This window comes from Theropithecus gelada, chromosome X, assembly GCF_003255815.1.
Source record: "Theropithecus gelada isolate Dixy chromosome X, Tgel_1.0, whole genome shotgun sequence".
In the NCBI taxonomy this organism is placed as follows: domain Eukaryota; kingdom Metazoa; phylum Chordata; class Mammalia; order Primates; family Cercopithecidae; genus Theropithecus; species Theropithecus gelada.
This window is the reverse complement of record NC_037689.1, coordinates 53,118,320-53,144,686: the sequence shown is the minus strand read 5'-3', so window position 1 is coordinate 53,144,686 and position 26,367 is coordinate 53,118,320. Positions and strand designations below refer to the sequence as shown.

The window sequence follows — 26,367 nt, the reverse complement described above, 5'->3', positions numbered from 1 at the left end:
CTCTCAACTGTAGGCTTCAGAATTTACCCTATCCCTGGTGCCTAGGGAAGTGCCTGGCACATATGGAACATGAGTTGGATGAATAAATAGGGTTTTCACTCTGTGTGCATGAATGTAACGAAGATGTTTTCACATTTATTTTGCACAGCCTTAGAGGCTGTATGGGGCGATCTTACGGCCATGAGGCATGTTGAATATGGGGTATGGTTCTAGGTTCCCCCAAATTCATAACCTACCACTTTTAATCAATGTTGCTTGTTCATTATCTGTCCTACATACTAACAACATTTTAAAAATCCATTTTATATGCTGACACTTACTAAATGGTAGGCATTTACCTTTTAAACAACCCTGTGTAAAATAAGTACTATAATTTTTATCCCCTCTATCCAGATGAGGACTCTGAGGTCCTGAGGTTAAATAATTTGCTCAAGGTTCTATAAGTAAGAGTTGAAGCCATCTCCTAAGACGTTGTTTTAGGAAAATGTTAAGTGGCCAATAGAACTGTGAAAAATCACTGGTGCAATCGCAAGGGCGTAGACTTGGTGGCCAGACAGACCTGAGTACAAATCTCCATAAGAATTAAAGACAGGCTCCTCTCAGGTTTGTTTTCTCTAAAATAAACCTGTCCCTGTTTACTGTAGAGCCACCCTTCGTGTTTCTCCTCTCTTTCTTTAATTCTTACATTCTCCTCTTTTCTAAACTTTACATGCTTGCTATTCAAGATATGGTCTGTTGACCAACAATCACATGTCTGTTGGCATTACCTGGGTCTTTATTAGAAATGCAAAACTGCAGGCCCCAACTCCTGATGCTCTAAATCAAAAACCGCATTTTAGCGAGATCTGCAGCTGGTTCCCATACACATCAAAGTATGAGAAACTCTGCTTTAGAGCATCTCTCTCTTCCATCATCAGAGTGATCCTCCCAGATATTTGCCTTTCTCACCTTTATTCCTCTTATAGAGATGGTCAGTGATTGAGAATGTACCATGCCATGAATAGACCAAAATTTAGTGGGTGAAGCATGCTATCATTATGTACTAAGTAGTTTTTAAAATACCATAAAGTGTGGTAAAATTTAACATCACCTTTTTGACCTTAAGACCTATAAACTACCACTTATTAAGTAGCCTAGTAAGCTTGTATGCTTCATTTATTTATCATAACAATGTGTTGAGGTGTTATTGCTCCCATTTTACTGATGATCAGAGCCTCTGAGAAGTAAATAACTCACCCAAGTTAGCACATGCCAGGCCTGGTTTCGGAGCCCCATTTGTCTGATTCCAAAGCCTTTGCTCACGACCACAACACTCTCCTTAATTACAAAACAAGTGTCATGGGGCAGAAGACTGGAGTGGTCATTAGTTTTGAAATCATACTGTCCTAAATCTGATCTCACCATGATCTCCCTTTTAGACTACATCAGGAGAAGATGTTCGAGACTTTGCCAAGGTACTAAAAAACAAATTTCGAACCAAAAGGTATTTTGCGAAGCATCCCCGAATGGGCTACCTGCCAGTGCAGACTGTCTTAGAGGGGGACAACATGGAAACGTGAGTAGTGGCAAAAGCAGAACAAACACTTGTTTGATGTATATTTGAACTCCTCTCAGCTGAACACCCTCCTTCACTCCCAAATGCAAACAGTCTCTTCTATTTCTTTCTTTTTATTTACGTTAGCTGAAAAGAGAAAACTAAGCTGATGTCCAGTTGCCATTTCCCCACTTCACTTGACAATTTCTTTTTCCAAAAGTTAAACTTTATCTCACAGGGGAAAAAAAAAAACCACAAAACAATACAGCCACTAATTACCTTACAAGCCTTATAAGAAATATGGGACTGTTTACAAATGAGGGATTCCAGTATTTCATTTTGATTTTCCTCTCTCACAAATCAGTAAATGTGTGTCTTTTTGTATCTCATTGTGTGGTCATATCTAGTCACTTGTTTCTACTCAAGAGAAAATATAATCACAGGAAAAAACTACTTCACAGTAAGTAGTAATGGTTCTCACGATCAAAGGGATGTCTTCACCTCTTTTAAACCTGCTCCTCTTTTTCGCCTTAACTCTGATGGCAGTCACACAACTGTTTGTTTTCCTTTTAATTCACTTTACACCTTGGTTTGGCTATTGCTTTCCATGGTTCATACTTAATTGGCTGGATTTTATTTATTTTGACCTTTCAGTAAATTTTTTTTGCAGCTGAGTTTGCGTGTGTCTCTCTTCACCACCTCATTTTTTGTTTTGCAGTCCCGTTACTCTGATCAACTTCTGGCCGGTAGATTCTGCGTGAGTACTTTTGCTGAAGGGTGCTGCTACCACCAACACATTCGCTCGCTTGGTTTTCTTTTGTTCTGTTTGTTTGTTTGTTTTGTTTTGTTTTATGGACATATTAATTCCCTTTCCTTCATTTCAGTTTGTTTTATTCTTTTCTTGATGAGACTTTGAAAGTACTATCTACACAGATCAGGAGAATCAGAGTGGGTTTTTCGGTTCCTCCACCAGGTGAAATTCAAACCAGCAGAAATCCTGGCTTGAATTCAAATTATAATCAAAGAAGTTACTGGAGTTTTAGCTGTATTCCTGGGAGACATGTTTATATATTTCTTCATAGAAAAGCAAGGAAGAACCTTCTGATTACGTCATAACATTCTTTAGCCATACTTCTTGAGATTCGATGCTTTTTAGAATCTTTAGGGTCTGTTATAAGTGAACTATTAAAAATCAGCAGAATTCGTTTTAAAGTATGATGTTGAGTTTGGCTGAATAATTTTAATGAGGTGTGCGGACTGTTTATCGGGTTATGCCATGCTATTTGACTAATCATTATATACAAGGCTTTCCAAATTTTGAACTAAACTCACTTTGCTCTCCTCTCCAAACTAAATATTCAGCTCATAAATAATTATACCTTTGCTCTAGGAGGAAAGTATATTACAGTCTTTGTTGTTACTATTGGTGTGTATTAATAATACTAAGGTTAGATACCAGCAGATGATTTATCTCAGAGTTTATAATGTTAGAAAACTCTTTTTTGGGGCCTGTGATTTATATATTAGCAAACGAAGTGCCTGTTTTAAAACTACATTATGTAGGGTTGTTATAACAAACTTTTGGTATTTCAAAGCATGCTTTATTTAAATATTTATTGAAAATCAGACGGCTCTATTATGTATAAAGGGGAAATGACCAGTTCGGAAGATAAGCTTATGTAAGAATTCAATTTCTTTTTATTGAGTCTTTTTTATTGTTCCACTGTGTAATTTAATTTAAACTAGGTCCTTTTATAAAAACCCTGTAGTGATAAATGCAAATTATTAATTGAGGTTTATTTTCAGTCTTTATGGGCCTAAAGGAAGTGGAAGGCTTCCCTTTCTTTTTTAAAACTTCGTTATTGTGCCCCTTAATTTTGAGATGTGGTAGCTATAAGTAGTATATTCTCTGATTTATTTAATCATCGTGCTTAAAGAACTTTGGGAGTTATTTAGATTCAGTTATGTCCTCTGCCTCTTGGAAATTGTTTTTTCTAACCCAGGTAGTCTGTTATAGAAGTTACAACCTTTCAAAAATAAGAAACTTTTAAAGAGTTGATACACTACAGTTTCAGCTTGATTGGATCGTGATAAGTGAATGGATTTACTCTATGTTGAAATAAGTTTAACCAAGTAAGAAATCCAAATGACAAATATGCTAAAGAACAGCTGTTATGAATACATAGATAAAAGTAGCACAAAATAATAAAGAGTAATTAATAGTTCCTTGAAAGGCGAAAAGGAGCTACACATAAGCTAATGAGAAAAAAAAATTATGACAATCAGTTTAAAGTAACTTATTTTAAGTAGAAGATTTTGTCTTTCTTAAACGCTGAAATACTTTAAAATTAATAACATATTTTATTTAAAAATCTTTTCTAACAACTAAAACACACCTCCCAATTTGTCTTTTTTATGAAGAGTTGGTTAGATTATTCAGAAATAGTGGCAAGTTTTAATTTTGAGGAAGAAAACAAACCTAGCAGATATTAATAAGAAAAATAACATGGAATTATCCTGGAGGCTAAGAATTAAAGCTCTGTATAAGTCTGTGTTTTCTTTAATAGCAGTAATTATATTTAAAGTATTTATTCATAGGATTATAAATACTATATAAAATATATTACAAAGCCATCCTATTCAGGCATAAGAGCCAGGTCCTAACGTGTTTTATTTTGCAAGAATTTTATCTAATGTTAACAAATCCTATGATGATTACAGTATTTAATCCATTTGATATGGATCACAGAATTTGAAAGTTTCCAGAGATACAGACTTTTTGGTTTTCCTTAGACTAAACTCTTATTTGCTTGTGTTTGTCATATTACTTTAAACTAAAGCTACCATAGGCCTTTATATTGTTTGTCGATAAGTGAGCCAGTCAAACAATATTCTTTGAGCGATTCTGCATTGAAACCTAAATGAATGTCAACTTTTACTTAATAGAGTTTTCACGAAAGATAAGGTGGTGGTGGGTGGGATAGAATTGACCAAGTGGGTCATTAACTCTAATAGTAAGTAATCCTTCTGGGTATATGGTTTTGTATTTAGGAAGTGGGAAGTGGGGAGCAGTATTATTACCTTCTTTTGGAAGTGTTTTAGAAGGCTTTGCACTTAGTTTTCTTTGTGGACTAAGTGGCTTTGTATTTTTACTAATTCTTGGTTTTTAAATGATTCATCTCTGACCAGCACTCCCTTTTGGCTCATTTTCTGGTTTAATAAGTGCCTCTTTTAGTGTATATTTTTTAAGATTTCTGGTTATTATAAGTTCTTGTGCTTATGCATGCTGTGATAGGCGCCACAGATATTAATAAGAAAAATAACATGGAATTATCCTGGAGGCTAAGAATTAAAGCTCTGTATAAGATTTTCTGTATAAAATGGTATTAAAGTGTTTTGGATTTATATGCCTCTTTTCTTGGTGTACTTATGCTCCAAGGTCTTAGGCTTTCTTTCTTCTATACACTTCCAGGGTAGCAACTGTTATAAGGGAAAACACTACTAATGTATTTTCCCTGATGGTAGGCTTTTTGCTTATTGAAAAATATGTAATTGAAAGACTGGTCTATTCCAAAAGATATTTTAATACAAATAATCCAAGTATTAATTTATCTTGATCTGCAGTGAAGATTTCAAAACAAACCTTAGCATTTTTCTAATAATGGGCTATGCCAGGGTTCTAGAAGATTAACAGATTAACTCTCCAAAACTATAGTGAAGATTCACATTGGAAATCTTTGGATCTGCTTATTAAATTGAGTAGTCATCCTTTTGTTTCCTCTTGACAACTTAAACGTCTTTATAACTCATTTCAATTTGATTATGATTACACTTGACCTAGATGACACTGGTTTCATAAATAAGACCTTGATCTCTCAGGGAAGAATTCCAGTTCCCTAGTTATTTGCTGTAGTGTGTTGTAATTATTTTACTGTAGTATATTAAGAAACAGGAATTTCTGGCACATTTTCTAATGCAAGCTTAGCTACTGGTAACTACATCTTTTTCTTTTTTAATGTAAGAAGAAACAAACACATTCTCCTTAGTGTTTCAACCAAGTCCTTCAGTGCTACTTGGACATTGGGCTAAACCAGGGTCCTCTCTGAATTACATTATTGTTGACTTTTGGATTTATGCCTTTACCTAAGGGCTTTCTGTGTCAGCAGAGAAATGGAAGAGACCTTTTGTGCTATTCCAATTAAAACAAAAAGTACAAGCCTAAACTGGTTTTCAGAACAGATGGTTTTTTTCCTAAGGTTAATCCAAAAGATGCTATAAAAACTTCAAGGATAATTAATAGATCAGATATGAAAGGATGAAAAAATGTTAACCCTACCAGAATTCTAGCCTATGGAGATAAAAAAAAGATAGGTGTTTATATATAAAAAGCATATAGACTATTCCTGCTGATGATCTCCTCTTATTTTCTCACCTGTGTTTTAGCACACAGTATCCCTAAGAAATATTTCAGATATCATGACATTCTATGAAATGTAGTCATTCTTTTTAAAAACCTCACAATATAATCCTGGGTCATTCTATTTTGTGCTAGAAATTAGTAGTATAGTCTTGCTGCTGACTTGGAAGATACATTTCTTCTTTACAAGATTGCATAGATCAAGACATCTTGATACATGGAGTCTTAAGAAGTCTTGTACTAGAGTAGCCTCTTTGAAGCTAAAATAATTGTAAGTATCTAGGCAAATGTACAGCTTTCATTCAATAAGAAGATAGCCTATAAATGGTGCAGGTGTAAACTATTTAAATTTTTAAACCACATAGTGCTAACACAATTTCAGAACTATAGAATATGAGAAATTAAAAAGTAGGAGGACAAAATGCTACCTAGAAACTGTCTCCCCCAACCTTTTCTATGATGGGAATTTTCCAGAGAAGCTTTTGGCCTCTCTTCATGGCTTTTAATAAAAGCAGAAGTATGAGAAATCATCTCACAAACCTGGATTTTAAAATACTTGATAATATTTAAGATATAGGAGCAGCTAAATGTATACATTATCCATAGAATTAGAATAGAAGCATTCTAGGCCATGTGTATAACATAACTGTGTGGTGGGGTTTTTTCTCCATTAATGGATGGTATCTGTGACTAATCACATTTTCTGCCTTATAGGCCTGCCTCGTCCCCTCAGCTTTCACACGATGATACTCATTCACGCATTGAACATTATGCTAGCAGGTATGAGACTAGTTGAATGCCAGGCAAATATTGATTGAAATAACTAACCAAGGAAAGCTAACCTATAATATTTTAAACAAATCTTTTCTTTTTTCCCCAAACTTGTCTGATTCCTACTAATCAACTTGCCCCCTAACGTGCATGCCGTTCCACTGCATGTTGTTTTTGGTCACCAACAAGAACATTAGTCCAGAATAATCTTCCCTAACCCTGGCTTTTAAACATTTCCGGTAGCCTTGCTATGTTTTTTTTATACTGAGCACATTTACTAAATTGGCTTACAAGTAGTCTAACCTCCTTAGAAAACTGCTAGACCAGACATTCATATATGAAAAAAATGATACTGTATTATGTAGAGAATGTGAAAGCATCAGCTTTCCATTTGTGTATTTATTTTACATGACATACTGTAAATAAGAGAATAATTAATTTTCCTAATCCTTGGACCTTTCTGTCTCACCTTCTTTGCGTTTGAGATCATTTTTATACCTAAAAACTGAATTACTAATTTTAAAATATCTTACGCTTGTTAAATCAATCCGTAAGAGTTTGGTTAACTTTTTTTTTAGTTGTAAACAAACATGCAAACAAAAAACCTGTATAACTGCCTGAGGTGAAGAAGATTTTAAAGGTAAAAATTGGTGGCAGAATGTTTCGAGAGCTTACTGTGCATCCATCCTTTGTCAATATTCTAACTGCTGGACATGTTTACCAATCGCAAAAAGCATTAGCTAGCTGTGTAAGTCTGTCATCAGCGGAAAGTAGTAATTGTCTTAAAAGACAAGGGGTAGTGTAAGGTAGGGAGTGCACTTATTGTTAGGGAAGCTTTTCTTCTGAAAACAAAGACCTGTTCTCAGTGAAAGCAAGATCGATCTGTAGGGGGAAAAACAGTGAAATACAACTTTCCTTAGAATTTATATCATAAATGTAGTGCTACTAACTAGCTGTGGTCTACCACACACTGCCTCAAATGGTTAAGCCAACACACACATCCTTTAATTTGAAGGATTCCTTTCTCTTCTTGCCATGATTTATCCTTTAGTTTTCAGGAATGTTCGATTAGGTCTTGATTAGATTATAAGAAGTCACATAAGTTTTAATGAGCTTTTACGTTTTTTATCAGGCTAGCAGAAATGGAAAACAGCAATGGATCTTATCTAAATGATAGCATCTCTCCTAATGAGAGCATGTAAGTATCCCATCTCTTTTTACAAAATGTTCCTGACGATGAAATTGCTTTGAGGGATTTAGAGGTAGGATAGCACAGGATATAGGAATTAGCATCATATTCATTTGATCTTTTAAGGAGCCATTCATTTACTTTTTTCCTTTAATTCTTAATGCCCTGGCATGGAATGAGCTCATCCAAATTCTGGCATTATTAGCATTCAGAGTAGCAAAAATAGTTTGCCTTATTCTTATTTAAACTTATTTCATACCATATGATTACAAATTGCAGAGTCCCAAGTACCTATAGTAATGCTTAATCTTTGACCAAACCTGCCAGATATTTAAAGGGATAGGATATTAATTTTAAAGTGATGGCTAAGCACTATTTTCTCCACTCATGGGCAGTGGAAACGTGATCTTGGTATAACATAGCTATTCACATATGATAGGTTAGTTAGGCGTTTTCCTTCAGAAATCCAAAGAAGTCGATTTTTGTGATTTAGCATCTTCACAAGATGAACAGAGTGAGGCAATCTTATGAAAGGTTTCCAGAGGAGAAGTAAAAATTCAGGTCACAGTTCGTTAGCAGGATGATAAGCCAACCCTATTAAACTTTAAGGACAGAGATAGAGTGGTGCTAAAAGCAACAGGGAACACAGCTATGGCAGGGAAACTGAGGCTTCATTGTAGAGTAAGGGCAGTGTTCACAATACAGGGCATAAGGAAACATTGCCGTGAACCAAGTAAATGCTGACCAGGGCTTGAGGTACAGAGAGCAGGCATTGAAGCAAATATGAAGGAAAAAAATAAGGATCTGCCAACTGAATAAATAACATAAAGAGAAGAAATCTAGTCAAAGTATTATGATGCCTTTTTAGTTTGATAAAGTATGGATATCTCACCCATCTTGGAGAATATAGACAAAGGGAAGAATGATAAATTTATCATATGTAGTTGGTGTGGTAGCACAAAGTCATGCTTAGATGAGAAAAGAACCTTCATAAGGATTAGGCCAAAAGAAATAGTATCAAAGTGGCGTATATGTAACTAGTTATTGAAGACATGAGAAGAAACAATCTAATCTGGTACATAAACGATCAAGCTAATAATAAAGAATCAAGTCAACCCTCAGTCATTTGTATATGACTTAGTTACTTCAAACAAACAAACAAACAAGCCTTTCTCCAACCATAACTGTGATGCCTTATCTTTCTTAGCTATGGGAAAAAGTATTAATGGTATTAATATATAAGATACTTCGACAGTAAAATATGTGGCCAAAGAATCAACTAAATGTAAATAGCTTGTGCTTCTTTGGCTCACTGATTTTGATATTAGAAGCTCTAGCATATTCAAATTAATTCAAGTTGTATCTGTGTAACAGTGGCTGTCATTCATTGACTGCCTAAGAGAACAGGAAGAAAAGTGTAGTTACAACTCTAGGTTATAATTAAACATGGCAAGTTCTAGCAATAAAACTTCAGAATTTGGAATGAGTGTGATAAATTAGGTGGTAAAGCTGCTTTTGTTTTATTTTAAAATAAGCTTTAGCTTATTCTGAGGACATAAAATCTGTTTTGATTCAATGTTGGATGGCAAAAAATCATGGCATTTTAGGGGCACATTTGGGGAAGTGGTTTGGTGGATTGGTTGACCTCACTTAAATGTGTTTTTAATACCCAATAATTATTTTTAGTCAGCTTTTCACATCTAAACCAGTTAACTGGCTTGATAGACAAAAATAATTCAAATGAGGAGGACTTTTTCCTAAATTTCAGATTTTTTTTTCAACTGAAAATTAAGTGGGTATGGAGAGGAGAATATTAGTGTATCATCTTAATGATATCTAACCAGAAACAAAGAGCTTTAGCCTGTCATTATGGACAGAATGAAATTCTTATAACTTGGAGGTAAACAGGCCTTTCAGGGGCTTGGAGCAATGCATTCAGAAAAAAGTTTGTCCTGTGTATTAGAGAGCTCCTAGTTTCCAGGAGAGATTGCAGCTGCCTCCCCAAATATAAGCCTTTTTGCCTCCTTTTCCCCCAAGGTTAGTCCTTAAAACCATTATGTATAAATTTTAAAATAAATAAAACTTAAATTTGAAAAAACTCTGCCCTGAGGAATGAGATGTTCAGTCTTCTTTTAATCAGTCACCTTAATGGCTTTTTTCCCCTCAATTTTTGTTTATCTGTCTAAACAATAACTGAATTAAACAATCATTTATCTCCAGTTTAATTGTTGTTGTCATTCTGCCTCAATGACTCATATAAGTTAAAACTGACTTACTGAAGCAATATTTTTTGGTTACATTGCCTTCCACTTAAGAAAATATTTCCTCTGTTACTTTTAGAGCTGCAAGGTATTTTTTCCTACTCAGTACAACAATAGCGTGGGTTAGTGAACAGATTATCTTGACAGGCTTGGTGGCCAAAGCATTATACAGCGATTATTATGTGTTTTAATATTTTTTTAGCTATTGACTAACATCGATGTAGAGTCCCAGTATTTCTGTAATTCTGCCTTTCATTTATCCATGTAAATAGGCCAATCAATTTAATTTGAAAATTTGAGCAAGAAAACACTTTGAATTGTTACCAATAGAATGGTAGATCACAACCTCAACAGTATCAAAAGGTCTTTAGAAGCAGGAAAAAAGGTCTAATTAATTGTTAAGAGCAAATAAATGTTTCTATTTTCAAATACACTCCTGAGTCCCTAACCCCCAAAGCAAAATAAGGGGGGGAAAAAACCAAAACCTTTGATTTTATTTTCCAGAGATGATGAACATTTGTTAATCCAGCATTACTGCCAAAGTTTGAACCAGGACTCCCCCCTGAGCCAGCCTCGTAGTCCTGCCCAGATCTTGATTTCCTTAGAGAGTGAGGAAAGAGGGGAGCTAGAGAGAATCCTAGCAGATCTTGAGGAAGAAAACAGGTGAGTTTTCTTTCTAGCTTTGTCATTGGTATGCAGAGTGCATACACTTGCACACATAGAAAAGTGCCAGGAATCTTCACTTAGAGTCATTTTATGTCTAATTGTTTTCTAAAATAATCTGTTTAGCTCCATTTGCAGATTCTCTTTTTTTTTGTTGTTGTTGTTATCTGAAAGAAGACAATGAATGCAATAGTATGATGAAGAACTCATATTTTAGGTGTGAAGGAACTAATGCTGATGGTGGTATTTGACTTGCTGCATGTGCCTCCGAGGCTTTGATTTTATATTTGAGAATAGAATTTAAGAAAACAGTAGGTTATTTAATTTTATGATTATATGATTTTTTACATGTGTTTGGCCGTATTATTCTACCTCAAACATTTAAGAAAGTAGGACTATTGGCTTGGTCATATTGGGAAACCAATTGTTTCGTCTTATTTTTCATCATCAAACGCAGAAATTATTATTTATGTTCACCATCATAGCAGATTAGTGAGACAATTCCAATTGTCAGCCATCACCTGTAAAAGACATTCATAGAAAAATAGCAGAAATTATAGAAGAGGAAAAAGGCTAAAGAACTCTCACAATGACTGCAGGGAGGACAAAGATGTAAAACTCTGGGGTATTGTATGGTGTCAGGATAATGCAAATCATTGGACTTTTAGTTTTGTATTACATTTATTATGTCACAGGTCCTGGTTTAAAAAGTCTTCTCACATGATCACTTCTAACTCACAATGTGCCTTCTTCAGACAAGTGCCACCAAGCAAGGATTTAAAGTAGTTGTTGCTCAGATTTGTGGGTCTTAAGTACTTTCATCTCTTTGGTTGAGCCCAAGGCACCAAGAGCTCTTAACATAGGCAACACAGTGTGTCTGAGGTCAGTGCCCTCGGGAGTATGCCACTTCAAGATGAAAAAGCAAACAGCCATTCATCCATTGCTTCCTGCTGCCACTGCCCGCCTTCTAGCTCTTAACACCTCTGACCTATGGCCATAGCTCCTTATCTGGTTGGCTTCCCTTTAGTCTCTTCCCCACCCTTCCAATAAATCCTCCATACTGACTCTACTTGTACATCTTGCCAGAACCAAGACCCATCATGGCATTCCCCCTTTCACTGGATTTCTGCATGTAGAAAAAAATCAAGCTTTTTAGCGGGGCATTCAAACCCTTCCACAATATTCTCTTGACCTGCTTTTTTGATGCCATCTTCTTTTGTTCTCCCTGTATTCTGGTCATGCTATTGTAGCTAGTATTTCTGAATACATCCTGCTCTCATCTACTTTTGGGGTCAAGCTCAAGCTTGAGTCTCAGCCTAACTGCTAACCTCTAACCTACCACTGCCATATCTGACAAAGGAATCCCACCTATCCTCTGTCACATTGCTCAAAATAACTTTCCCCATGGAGCCCTGCTAGATCCCTGCAGTTGGAAGAAATCTGTCTTTTGCCTCTATTCCCAGAACACTTTGGACCTTTCTCAGAAAATTCCTTGACAGTTTGCCTTTTTATTAGTTATTACCAGTGCCTCTCTTTAATGAGCTAGTGTGTGTCTTTGGGGCATGGACCGTATCTTAATCATCCCCATATCCTCCATAGTACTTAGCATGGTTTAAATACTTAATGGATACTCAGGAAATGTTTGGTAAAAACCTGAAAATACTGCAAGAACATCACATGAGTACCATCCAGGAGATAATACTGAACTTTTTTTGTTGCTGTTGTTTTAATGATAGCTTTATTTTTGGCCTTACTTTTAAGATCATTTGTCAATGAAGACCATGGTAGAGAAAACATTTCTTTCCACTTTATTGAGAATAATCAGTAATATCCATTTATGTTAAATCTGTAATTATTTGTAGGGGTCAAAGTCAAATTGGAATAAAAAGTTGGAACTGACACTGTAAACAGAATTTGATGTTACCAAGGAGTAAATATGTTTTTGAAGTATATGATTGTGTAATATATCTTTTGAGCTCACTGGTCAAGAGCCCTGCCTTGTTTGTGGTTAGCATAGTCTCTCTCCATACCATTGCACTTGGGTCAAAGAATGTTGGTAAAGAGTACTGATAACTATCATTTATATATCATTTTATTTTGAGCGCACTTTTACGTATTTTAGGTCATTTAATCTTCTTACAAACTCTATAGAGAAGAGACTGTCACCTTTCGGTGAATGAGACACAAGTTCAGAGAGGTTCACACAGCCTGCCCCAGATTTCCCAGTCAGCCAGTGGTAGAACTAAATTGAAATCCAGACTTTTCTGACTCTAAATAGGCAACTCTACCTTCAACCAGATAATAAAGAAGAGTTAAGTCTCTGTGAATGTCATTTACATAGAATTGAGGCATATTCCCCAGAATGTTCCTTAACTTAAGGGACTATCTGTGAGGACTAAGTGTCCCTGAATAAACCTGTTCATCTACTTGTAGGGCAGTGATAACCACTTTACCTTGGAAGATATCCAAGACCATTCTCCAAGAATGGGATGGTTTGTTCTCTAAAAGAACAAAAAACATAACACCAGGGCTACTTAGAGCTCCAAAATGAGGACTCTGGGGTTGACGCAAATCTTTCTGTAAGTTACCTTGACCTTCACAAAATGATCAGGATGAGCTTCCTTCATTTTCCCTTCATTTTGTCCTATTTGACCTCCTACCAAATTCTAAAGAAATGTCTCCACAGAGTTCTCTTCCTGAAAACAGCCCGTGCGGTTTTCTTTGCTTTGCCCAGTCCTGTCTTCTTGCAGTTCTGCGCAAGGAGCTTCAAAGCCCTAGATTTGCCCTCGCTACCCTTGAATTCAATGTTGCTTAAGGAGCCTTTAATTTGCCATTTCCTATTCTTCCTGAGAAAACCCAGGAAGTCTTTAGATGCCCTCTCTGTGCACAGCTAGCTGGCTGTGTCCCAGGTCAGCATTGGGCTATGCAATCTGACAAATACGAGCATACTTGTAGAGAAAATAAGAAAGGATATTTAAAATTGAGATTGTCCCAAGTCCTTTGGATGCATACTTATTGATCTGTTAATATATATATTTTGTGTTCCTTTAGCTGTGATTTATCTCCAAATAACAGTTAGCAAAAGAGAGAGGCCTGGAGAGCACCATTCCTGACTATTTATTTATTTAATTCCATTAATTGTTCTTATTCATGACACCTCCCTGCAACCCCCTAGAAAAACGGAGGATGGCTGTTTGAGAAGTGTCTCAGAGGTATCTTATCTCTGTCTTTAGAATTCCATTTCTCCTGGTTGTTGCACATAGTATTCAATAAATATTTGTTGAATGCATTAATGAATACATGAATTGAAATGAAGCTGAATTTATTTTAATTGTAGCATACATGCATGCACTTTTGACTAAAATTCTTTTACAAACCTAATCTCGTAGAGAAAAGCCTTTCAAAAGCTTTTTTTCCTGCTTGCTTTTCAAAATACTCCCCTTTTTCAAACTGCCTTGATTAGCACCAGGCATGGCTTTGTCATAAATTTAGAATGTTAAGAACCCATTTTCCAAATCCCAGGCACTATATGTATCCCACATTGGTGTTCTCTGATTCTTGGTTTATGCCACAAAGATAAGGCTAAAGCTCTGAGTAAAAGCTAAATCTGACTGAGTTTTTCCCATGGTGCCTCCCATAAGTTTGGATGACTAATGGCGTTAGTGAGATATCCAGTGTATAATATTTCACTTCTGCATCATATTTCTCCTTCATTACCACATATAATTCAGATTCATTTTTATTTCATAAAGAACCATTAGAATGTTGGGGTTTTGCCCCATTGTGTGTCCTTAGCATTGCAAACTCAAGGTTTACTTTTTTGTCTTGCATTGATTAAAGCCTTGAGTCTCCTGACTTAAGTCTGTAGTGTTCAAATACAGAGATGTATTTTTCTCTGCACTGTCTAAATAAACCAAGACTTGCTCTGAAATTCAAGGTATGATCCTAGCAATGAAAAGGTAGCCTTTCTGAGAGACAAAGACTCACTGTCATTCTACTACCTGCATAGCAAATTGATTAGATTGTTCTCAAGTTGAAAAGGCAGCTAAATAAGTCTAAAGTTAAAGTTGTTAGTAGATGTTATATAACAGGAGGGAACTCTGTAGATTCTTAATACCTACTCAGGACCTTTCATGTGTCTTGCTGGGCAGTAAGACCTTATGAAGCCAAAATTTGAGTTTTCTCTTGTTCCTTTAAATTCCTCCAGTGATTGTGCAATATTATTATTGTTACAGTCAAAGAAGTTCTAGATCAGTTACTGATACCACTGAATTAAAGTAGCTGGAAATCATGATCCTGTTGCTTTACTTTGTAATTGACCTGATAACTTTGGACCTAGTCTAGTAGTTATCAATCTTCATAGCTACGGGATCTCTTTATTCAATGTTCTTTCATTAGGTCTTTGTGTAAGTCTCCAATGATGGTGAAAAAATAGCCAAAATGAAGGGAATCTGAAGAGGTTAGAATGGGCATTCCTATGGAATATAAACAAAGGTGTCAGAGTGAGGAATGGCAGAGTTTATTTGAGGGAAACTGCAGTTGTATTACCTTTCTTAAGAAGGCAAAGAATGAGAGGAGATGAGGCTGGCCAGGTCAGCAAGGGCAGGTAGGGAAGGGTGTGGCACCCACTGCGGAGTTGCTGCCTCCATGCCTAGTCTAGGGAGCCACTCAAGGGTGTGAGCCAGGAGTGAGGCTGTGATATTGACATGAATATACACCACACGGGCAGCTGTGTGGAGGGTAACTTTGAAAAGAGCGATGGTGGAACAAGGAAATCAAGTTGGGAGGAGTTATGTGGGAACCCAAGAAAGAGATGATTAGAGCCTTAAGTAAGGTGATAGAAATGAAGTAGACGGGCTGATCTGAGTGATATTTCGGGGGAGGGTAGACCTATTTGATTTGGTAGTTCTGTGGGACTAGGGTAGGAAGGAATGATTCCCAGGGCTGGTGACTACAAAACAAGATGATAGTAGTTGTTTGCAGCTGGGACTGATAATTCAGGAGGAGTCGCAGCAGGTCCGTCCTTTAACGCAGCAGTGTTTATAGAGGTCCTTCCTGAAGGGCTGAGTAGCTGGAAGATGATAAATGAGGTATGGAAGAGGTCGAGTTGAGGTCCTGGTGACATCTCCACGTGTAAATGTCTGACAGTCTGAGAGATAGAACTCTGGTGCTTGTAGAAAGGATATGAGCCTGAGATACTAGGTCTGTGAGTCGCCAGCTCACAGGTGGTAGTTGAAACAGTGAGGATGAATTTATATATCCAGGGAGCATGTAGCAGAAGGAGAACATTGGATTTGGTAGAACTCTGGAAGACGCGACTATTAAAATGTGTATTTAATTACTTTTATTTTTAATAGAGAATACATGTATATTATACAAAATCCAAAGGGTTGAAAAAGACATATAGAGAAAAGCAAACCCTTCTCTAACCTTCTCCCCTGGCTGTGGTGTTTCCAGCTCTAGAGGCTACCATCTTTCTTGGTTTCTTGTGTTTCCTTCCAAAGATGCTCTCTACACATGTAAATATTTGCAAACATATTTATTGTTGTTGGGGTTACTTCACACAGTGTCGTGCAGTGTTCACTCTGGTTTTCTCTTTTTACTTAAAAATCTTTAATTTTCACATGCTGGAGAAATGTGCCAGAAGAAGAGGAGGGCAGAGCTTGGGAATGATGGGAGCATTTTCCCACAGGAGGCAGGAGAGAGAAGGGTTAGGGAACTAAAGTATGGGAGGAGGTGTGACCTTGAATGAGAGAAGGACTGCCTCTGAAGACAAAGTGGTAAGTAAGGAATTTAGGGTAAGGAAGGGAGGAAAGAAGGATAACAGAATGAATGTTAAAATGTTCAGTAGACATCATTGGAAATAATTCAAGACCGATTCCTACGGCTGTTCCCACATGTTTTAAAGTTGGAGAGGAGAGGAAAGCGTGGTATACGATACATTTAACGAAACTAGGCATTCAAGTTACTTGGTGTGTTAGTCCATTTTCATATGGGGCAATTTATAAAGAAAAAGAGGTTTAACAGACTCACAGTTCCATGTGGCTGGGAAGGCCTCACAATCATGGCAGAAGGTGAAGGAGGAGCAAAAGCATGTCTTACGTGGCAGCAGGCAAGACAGCATGTGCAGGAGAACTGCCCTTTTTAAAACCATCAGATCTCATGAGACTTACTATCACAAAAACAGCATGGGAAAAACCCACCCCCATGATTCAGTTACCTCCCACTGGGTTCCTCCCATGATATGTGGGGATTATGAGAGCTATAATTCAAGATCAGATTTGGGAGGAGACAACAGCCAAACTATATCATTTGGTGGCATGGGCCCCAAAACGAAGGGCTACAGAGCCCTTCTTTAGACAAAGGGGAGCTAGTTTGCTCACAGAAATCAGAAAGCCAAGGCCTTTTATGGCAAGGATGAATAACAGCTAAAGGGCATACACGCCACATTGAAGAAGCTGTGAAAGAATGGGGTCAACCATCTCAGCTGTACTCGGGCAGGGAGGATAGGAACATGGTAGAAGTGGAATCACCATTATTCACAGGCTCAGTTTCTAACTAGCAGAGCCAATGTAACTAAATTTCCTTTAGTTTGTCCAAAGTTAATTGAAGTCTGAGGCGACTGATTCATAGTATCCAGTTCATGGAAGTGAATGGATAACCCAGAATGAAAGTTTATTTCTCCCTTTATCATAATTATCTCTCTTTTTAACTGCCTTGTATTAAATGTTATCAAGGTTGCCTTAAAGCTTTTTTAGGGGGAGACAGCATCTGGTTTAAGTGCAAATACTAGATCTATTAAAATGAGGAATATATTCATTTTTTAGGCACATAGCATCCTGTGTCTTAGAATCCAGTGTCTTAGGAATCACAATAAAAATCGTGTTGTGGTGCGCTTAGAATCTTGGCATCTAAAATTGGATGTTTGTGAGGACTGCTTTATACTACAGAAGAACTGAAGTACCCCTCTGGTGATTAGAATATTCATATCTTCCAAGTACAGCTGCCATCTCCCTAGAACATGCTGGATGAACAGTTTATGTTCTTACAATCCAATTTCCCCTTGTTTTTAGATTTTTCATGAAGACCCTCGTCCTCCTGTTGGCCTTCATTTGCCAATTGTCCCTCTATAGTAGAATTGATTATGGTCATAACTTTCTTTAGCTACTTACCAGGCCTGAGGATGTAATTCTGTTCAATTCTGCAGATAGTTACTGAGTACTTAATGTAATTTTAAAATTGTGAGACTACAAAGATGAATAAGCCTTGGTTCTTACCCTCATGGAGCTCAAAATTTATTTTTAGAAAGTTAAAATAGAAACAACTACTTATAACCTGGTATTACAAGTACTCTGGGGGCACAGAGGTGAATGATTTATTCTATCAGAGGGAGTCGAGAGGCCTTTACAAAGAGACTTTAAGAGAGAGTTAAAGTCTGAATGGGAGTTAAAGAGTTAAAGACTGAATGGGAGTTTTCCAGTCTGAGAGAGGGGGGAAGGATGAGTTTTCCGGACTGGTGGACCAGTGAGTAATGTGTGGCATGGAATGAGGAGAATAACAGGGCAGTGGAATGGTAGTGGGGACTACTGTTTAAACGACTTTGTGCATCATACTAAGGAGTTAGGGTTTTATCCTATAAGCAGGTAAACAGTGATGGCTTTTTGAAGGAAGGAGGGGAAGATTGAGAAAAATAACTGAACTGGCAGAAAGCTAAAGCCATAGAGATTGGTAGAAGTACAGTGGAATAGTCCATTAAAAGACGGCAGGTTCTTAACTAAGGATGTCTTAGGCAAGTGAAGAAGGGGATGGAAAAATTAGAAGGTCACTGAATGAATGAGACCAAGGGAAAATGGAGAGGGGGAGGCATCGGGTGTTACAGAATGTTTTAATTTGGGAACTGGGAAATGATCATTGTAAAACAAACAAAAACAACCTAGTGCACCCAGGAAAAACTGATTTGCAAAGCGTTAGTGCATGGAGAGAAAGAGCTATGTATCAGACATGCTGAATTCTATTTGCCCAAGGACATTTGAGTGGAAATTTCCCATGTCGATTTTATGTGTTCAGTTTTCAGAAAGGATTCTTTAAAAAGTTATAGCAATACAATTCTTGCAATATAAATAATAGATCAATGAACATCATAGGGATTAGCATAGTTGATATGACTGAGCTTCAGATTCAGTTTGAGCTTCCCTGTAGCCAGGGAGATAATGGGAAGCAAAGATTTGTCTGTCTCTTAATATTGAATTAAAGAAGCATGCAGCATCCTAAAGAAACATCATTGTTTTCCTGGCTCTACGTAATAATAATAACAAAAATAGCTGTCCTTTGAGTGACTGCTATGGACAGGAACTCTTCTGAGTACATATAAACTCCTATTTAATCCTTAAAACAACCCTATGAAAGAGAGGCTGTTTCCAGAAGATTAAGTGGCACAGAGTATTAAGGACACTTCGTATGGCCAGCAAGGAACAGGACCTGTATTCAAACTTGGGTGGTGGTCCTGAACTCTTAAGCAGTGTTACACTTGAAGTGATTATTGGCTAGTGTCCTTATCAACATTTTTATAACAAATCCTAAGGGAAATTTTATGTGGCTGTTTCTCATGGCCTTTGATAATTGTGGAAAGCTTAACATTAAACAACAAAGATAGGATGACAGTTCTCCAAGGATAAAGGTCACTGTTGCCTCAAATGTGTTCTGCAGAATACCACTGAGATACTCTTAAGAGAAAAAGGATTCCAAGGACAGAAAAACTTTGAAAGCATTCATACTGGAAAGTCATCATTACATTAGCATTTGCACTGAGGAGTTTGGAAGTGAAGAAACCTGATTGGCTTTGTCTAACCTCATGTTGCTCCCACTTACTTGACCTCAAGCCCAACTGCAATGTGATATGGAACACACTTTGGTAAAGAAATTCAAGTCTGAACTAAACTTTGAAAACTTTGAAAACAAGGAGGATAGCATAGTTGACTCTCTACTGTAGTTGCTGAGAAGCCTATCCACTGTGTCTCTGGGAACATCAGAAGATAAAGCTGTAACAGGTGCCCACAGAGGAAGCCTGGATTTTTCTCACAAAAGTAACTTTTGATATGCTCTAGTTGTGAAACAGTTACCCTGTAGACCCAGAAGCCAGAATGATTTAGTTTGAAAAATCTAAAGGTAGGTATTAAATTCTCTCTCATGACTATAGAAAATTCTTTGCACCATTTTTGTAGAATATCCCACTGAATAACTTGGCTTTTCACCCAAACCACCAAGAAAAATTTCCACCAGTGACGACGCATTAACTTCCTTGTTAAATGATTGAACTTTGAAAGATGTTTACCAAAGACAGCACCTTTAGCTTCATCACAATTACTGTGGAATCTTTCTTTGTAAGTAGTTAAATGCAAAGGCCAGTTGTTGCTTGAGGCCCCTCCTGGATTGTGATTTTAAAGTGTATCATCAACACATGGGAAGATTATTTCTCCTTCTTTATCTTATGACAGAAATGCAGGTATAGCTTTCATCTCAAGTAAGATTAAGGTATAAGTTACAAAGATGTGTAGCTACTATATGGTCCTGTGTAATGCTACTTGAGGAATGCTGTTCCTTTCCTGGTACTGAAATTTTAGAGGTTGCATAATCAGTATATCAACCTCGTGTGGCTTGGTGCTTAGCAAGTTTCAGTTTATAGAGCCCATGGCTAATCGAGACATCCAGGAGAATGTTGGAGAGAGAGGTCTGAAGCCTTAGAAGAGAGAAGTCTGGATTAAGGAATAATGAGTTGGGGGAGGGGATCATGGTCGTGGAGGAGGTGGAAGCCTAGGGAGAGGATAGAGACCTCTTAGGAAGAGAGTTTGTGTAAAATAGAAGACCAAGGACCTCCTGATGTACTTGACTGTAATTGGGCATGAGCAGCCCAGTTAGAAATGGTTTCCTGTTGGTATTACATGTGTAAATGGATGACTTCTGCAGATGGCTAAACTCACCCATTTTATTTTTTTACTCTCTTAATAGTTAAAATATGACCTTTTCTTGTGTCTCCAAATTCTGAGTTACCTTATGGTGCTAGTCTATCTGTTGTAACTACAAACCCTAAGTAAATCCATATGATCCTTTTCCTGTAATTTCCTAGTAAATCAAGGTGATAATTTCAAAGGTAAAAATAATCTGTATTTTTAGCTTTAGCAGTGAGCATGATTCCCAGTCTTTTTGGCTTTGAGTAAGATTTATTACCATGGTGAAACTAAACAATATTCCACACACTAGAATGTGAGCTCTTCAAGGGTAAGGGATGGTGTCCTACATATATCTTCATCTCTACAGCACTGAGTGCATAAATGTGTTATAAAAATGAATGGATAAATATCCTTTGGAGTTTTTCTGTTTCTTGATGGATTTTGGGGTTGATTTGCAGCTATCTCCTTGTTTTTCTCATTTCTTACATTATTTTCTTTCCCAAAATCCCTTAATATACCTGTTTAGTTTGTGATGTCATTTTCCATTAGATTGAAACCATCCAAGTTGTTTAGGCTAACCCAGACTTAAGCATTTTCTGGGCTTATTTTTGGACTCTTTTTAAAACTCATCTGAAGACGTGCATACAGTTTTTCTTTTATGTACATGGGTTAAACCTTGATTTTTCCATAGTAGAAGAAAGCATTATAAAAATCTTATAATGCTATTGTCTTCACTGGGGAAATATCTTTTGTGCTATAAGAAATAAAATTTTGAATCTAGAATTTAGTTTTTTATAAGAGTTTTATTGAGATATAATTCTCATACCATATGATTTACCCATTTAAAGTGTGTTAGTCACTGATTATTAGTTAATAGGTTAACCAGTATTAACAATCACTGGTTATTAATTACAGAATTGTGCAAGCATCATCGCACAATTTTAGAACATTTTTACCCCCAAAAGAAATCCCATCCCCATTTTCAAGTCACTCCCCATTTCCCCTGCAACTATTCTTTTCAACCCTAGCAGTAGACAATCCCTGATCTACTTTCTGTCTCTATGGATTTGCTTATTCTGGACTGTTAATGTAAATGAAATAATATAATATACAGTCTTTTGTGACTGGCTTCTTTCACATAGCGTAATCTTTTAAAAATGGTATCTATGCTATAGCCTGTATTACTATTTCATTCTTTTTTTAATGCTGAGTAACATTTCATTGTATGGATATACCACATTTTTTAATCTACTCATTACTTGATGGACATTTGGGGTATTTCTACTTATTGTCGGTTATGGATAATGCAGCTATGAACATTCATGTACAAGCACTGGTAATTATTTTAAAGAAATTATTCTGGGCTGGGCATGGTGGCTCACACCTGTAATCCCAACACTTTGGCAGGCTGAGGTGGCAGGATCACTTGAGGTCAAGAATTTGAGACCAGCCTGGGCAACATAGGGAGATACCATCTCTACAATTTTTTTTTTTTAATTATCCAGGCATGATGGCTCATGCCTGTAGTCGAAGCTACTCAAGAGGCTGGGGCTGGAGGATCGCTTGAGCCCAGGAATTCAAGGATTCAAGGTTACAGTGAGCTATGATTACACCACTGCACTCCAGCCTGGGTGACAGAGGAAGGCCCTGTCTCAAAAAAAAAAAAAAAAAAAAAAAAAAAAAAAAAAAAAAGATTCTTTAGTTTCTGTCACTGTAATAGAGGAGGCCATAGGATCATATATGGCAAGACTATATAGCAGTGCATGCCAGGGAGTGAAAACTAGGCCATCAAGCTGAATTTATTGGGAGAACTTAAGACTAAGTCTAACTACACATGAGGGATTGAAGCTGGGACATACAAAGCTTAAAATTATGATTCTTCTAGAGACTGTTATGGTTTTTTGCTGACCACAGACAATGAAAGTTTGATATTTTGCTGTATTTGTCTGAAAATGGAAACACACTTTTCCCAATGGCCCTATTCCTGAGGACTAGACTTCTTCACCTCTAAAACCTCTCCAATCCTAGTTTTTCCTTTTGGCTGATGCTGACCAACCACTGCCATTTTTGTCTTGAGTTTTGTTAGTCTGTCTTATTTCCAGTAATAAGTGGTTAACATTTCTTATGAATTCTTCTTTTCTTGTGTTCAACTTCTGATTAATACATTTAGTCTATAGACAGTAATGAATTAGTACCTGATCAGGAATTTGTGAAAAACATCTCAGTTATTAAAGATTAAGAAACTAAAGCCAATTAATATTGTCATGTTCTGTCTCTTGGAACTTGAGCAAGATGTGGATCTATGTGTCAAGGACATATCCAGAAAATAGAGTCCACGTAGATACATTAACCCTGTACCCTTGGTCCATATATTTTATTTCAGCAATGATCCATAGACATATTATAATTTGACAGTTTCATCACATACCTAGCGTATTGGGTCAAATTGAGGAAATCTCGTCCTAATGATCTCATTTTGCCCAGATGTTCAGCTGTGATAAACTTTACTAAGGCACAGATGATGGATGATATACAATAATTCCAAAATTTGGGGGTGGCTACAATATGGCTAGGGGCTAGAACTCAGGTATCTACAGGGCAAATATTGAGTGATTAGTCATTTTCTAAGCATTAGATATGCATATGTTCTGCCAAGCTCAGTAAGTCTGAGTAGATTGCTTTCATTTCAGATAATGTAAGTGCTTTCTTTTTATAGGAAGTTTTTAGCACATCTGAGGTTCTAAATCCAAAAAGTAAATAATATATAGAGAAAGAAGTAATAACAACAATAATAGTAACCAACATTTATTGAACACAGTATGGGCTGGGCATGGTTCAAAGAAAGTTTGACATATAGAACGTCGATCATACTGGTTTAATAATCCTCATAACGGAATTAGTGCTTAAGTCAGGTGCCCAGCCTCTGCAAGCAGCAGAGGCAAGTAAGTCATAAAGCAAGGTCTTCTGAATCCAAGACCATCTCTCAAGCCTTGTTCTAATTCTCTCCTCAGCCATGGATGGTGAAAGGCACCACAAAGGCAGGGTGTCAAAAAGTGGCATTGTTCAACCTTTCCCCTGATAGGGCAAAGCTTTTATTTTTTTCCTTTACAATCTTTGACATCTATTTTAAAACGCAGATATCACTAGAAGAAATGACACTTTATTATAAAATCCTAGTAAAATTTAAATGTCTTACATAAAACCTTTATACTGAGCAAATTTCAGTAGGAAAGGGCTTGGAAGTAAGGCTCTGAATGTTTTAAAGGGGGACAGTGCTAAGAAATGATTAGAAACAAGAGCCTGGAGGGGTCCTGCCATTTTTACTGTTTTGCTTAAGGCTGACCTAAAATATGCATAGTCTTACTTCTCACCCTGTGAGCTTATCCTTATTAATGCTTTTTCCACCTAGTTTAGGGGTGTTTTTGACTTTGTGTTTGATAAAATTTTACAGTACAGCTTTATACATCTTTATTGTAACTTTTTTTTGAAATGGAGTCTCCCTCTGTTGCCCAGGTTGGAGTGCAGTGGCATGATCATGGCTCGCTGCAGCCTCAACCTCCCAGACTCAAGCGATCCTCCCACCTCAGCCTCCTCCTCCTGAGTAGCTGAGACCACCGGCATGTGTCACGACATATCGCTAATTTTTTCAATTTTTTTGTAAAGATGGGGTCTCCCTATGTTGCCCAGCCTGGCCTTGAACTCCTGAGCTCAAGTGATCCTCCCATCTCTACCTCCCAAAATGCTGGAATTACAGGTGTGAGCCACTGCGCTGAGCTTTATTGTAATTTCAAGGGCTCTATGAATTTCCAGTTTTTACAATTCATCTTGCTTGCAGAATTTGTCTTTCATTTAAAAAACTGCTAATTTGCTATGTTTATAGCTGCTGTAATAGTTCTGTATGATTTACTACATTTGCCTGAATTTAGATTGGTGGATATAATTTAGCTGCTTTTAATATTATTTGAGGGTAAATTCAGATTTCTTTGGATCTATTCCTTTTAGATGGGAATCTTTGTAGTTGTTCTGCTTTACAAAATAAGCCCTGTGTGTGCTCATGCTTTGGTATACAGTTAAATGTATGATACTGTTAAGAAAACACTAATCACTGGAAAGTGACCTTCATTTATTTATTTCATAAATATCATTATACAACTATATAATTACACATAGTAGGGAAGCTCCATTTAAAGAGTAGATGACTTACATTGAAATCATTTGACCTTTGTAAATTAGTATAAATTACACAGAGATTGTTGTAATGTTCTTTATCATACATAATAGTTATGATTGCTAGAGAGGCACTCATAAATCATTGCTAAAAGGGCTAGCTGCTTTCATGTTTTCAGCAGGTTGAGTTAAGGCAACAAGCCTTGCCAATTTGATTAATCTCTTATGTCCCTTAGTTGGTTCGGAAGTTTTTTTGAGTGTAAATTTGTATGTAGACAACAGAGTTTATATACTTTATGACATAAAATTAATCAGATACATCTACATATTTGTAGAATGGGGGGATTCTTGGCTCTATAAGAATAAGAAATTAATAATGGATGGAAGACTTTTTTTTAGGATGACTGGCTACAGGAAGAAATTGTAGTGACAGAAGCCATGTGTAGTGAATTTGAATTAATGTTCCTTAGGGAGCTACCAGAGAAATATAATTTACAAGATAATCAAGAATGTAAATAATAGATTCTCTGTGGAGTCGTCTGATCACTGACATATATTCATCTGTATTGAAATGACTTCATGACTACATTCTAACAATTAGAAAATCGTTAGGGGTGAGATGTACGTGTATACCTTCAAGAAAAGCAAAATATGTATTGGTAATAATATAATTTGACAGTCAGCTGTTAAAACGAGTACATTGTATACTTGTTAAACATTAGAAACTGGGCATGGTGGCTCACGCCTGTAATCCCAGCACTTTGGGAGGCCGAGGCAGGCAGATCATGAAGTCAGGAGATCGAGACCATCCTGGCTAACATGGTGAAACCCTGTCTCTACTAAAAATACAAAAAAAAAAAAAAAAAGCCAGGCGTGGTGGCAGGGACCTGTAGTCCCAGCGACTCCAGATGCTGAGGCAGGAGAATGTGAACCCAGGAGGCAGAGGTTGCGGTGAGCTCAGATCGCACCACTGCACTCCAGCCTGGGCAACAGAGTGAGATTCCGTCTCGAATAAAACACACACACACACTAGAGTAACTTACCTTGGAACATTGGAACAGTAATTCTGAGGGAACCTTGATCATTTATGAGAATGATCTCCCCTACATTAATACTGTGTCAAAACTAACATTATTGTATGCCTCCAAAAGTATTGGCATAGATGTTTTTAAATATAAGAAAATTCAAATGCATACTTGATGAGGGCTAAATGGCTCAATTTCCCAACCTCTAACAAAAATACGCCTTAACACAGCTCTGCGACTATGACTGCATTTATTAGAAAACATTTAGTAAAAATCATCTCTAGTTCAAACCCTCAAGTACCAGTTCTTCTTGATAATTCTCATGAACATTTGGAAATACCTTAAAAGAGAATTTAAACTCAAATCAAAAAACTTTATTTTACTTGGTTGCAG

The 26,367-nt window shown here is 36.8% G+C and overlaps 1 protein-coding gene across 1 annotated transcript in view; it reads left to right on the top strand.

Moving 5' to 3' along the window:
* The window catches only part of DMD (dystrophin), a 2,044,437-nt gene that overhangs the window by 1,981,892 nt on the left and 36,178 nt on the right, over positions 1-26,367 (top strand). Inside the window, exons 69-73 of the mRNA XM_025371836.1 lie at positions 1,419-1,555; positions 2,253-2,291; positions 6,666-6,731; positions 7,855-7,920; positions 10,677-10,835. Of these exons, the coding sequence (XP_025227621.1) occupies positions 1,419-1,555; positions 2,253-2,291; positions 6,666-6,731; positions 7,855-7,920; positions 10,677-10,835 (467 nt within the window). The remainder of the gene's footprint in view (positions 1-1,418; positions 1,556-2,252; positions 2,292-6,665; positions 6,732-7,854; positions 7,921-10,676; positions 10,836-26,367) is intronic.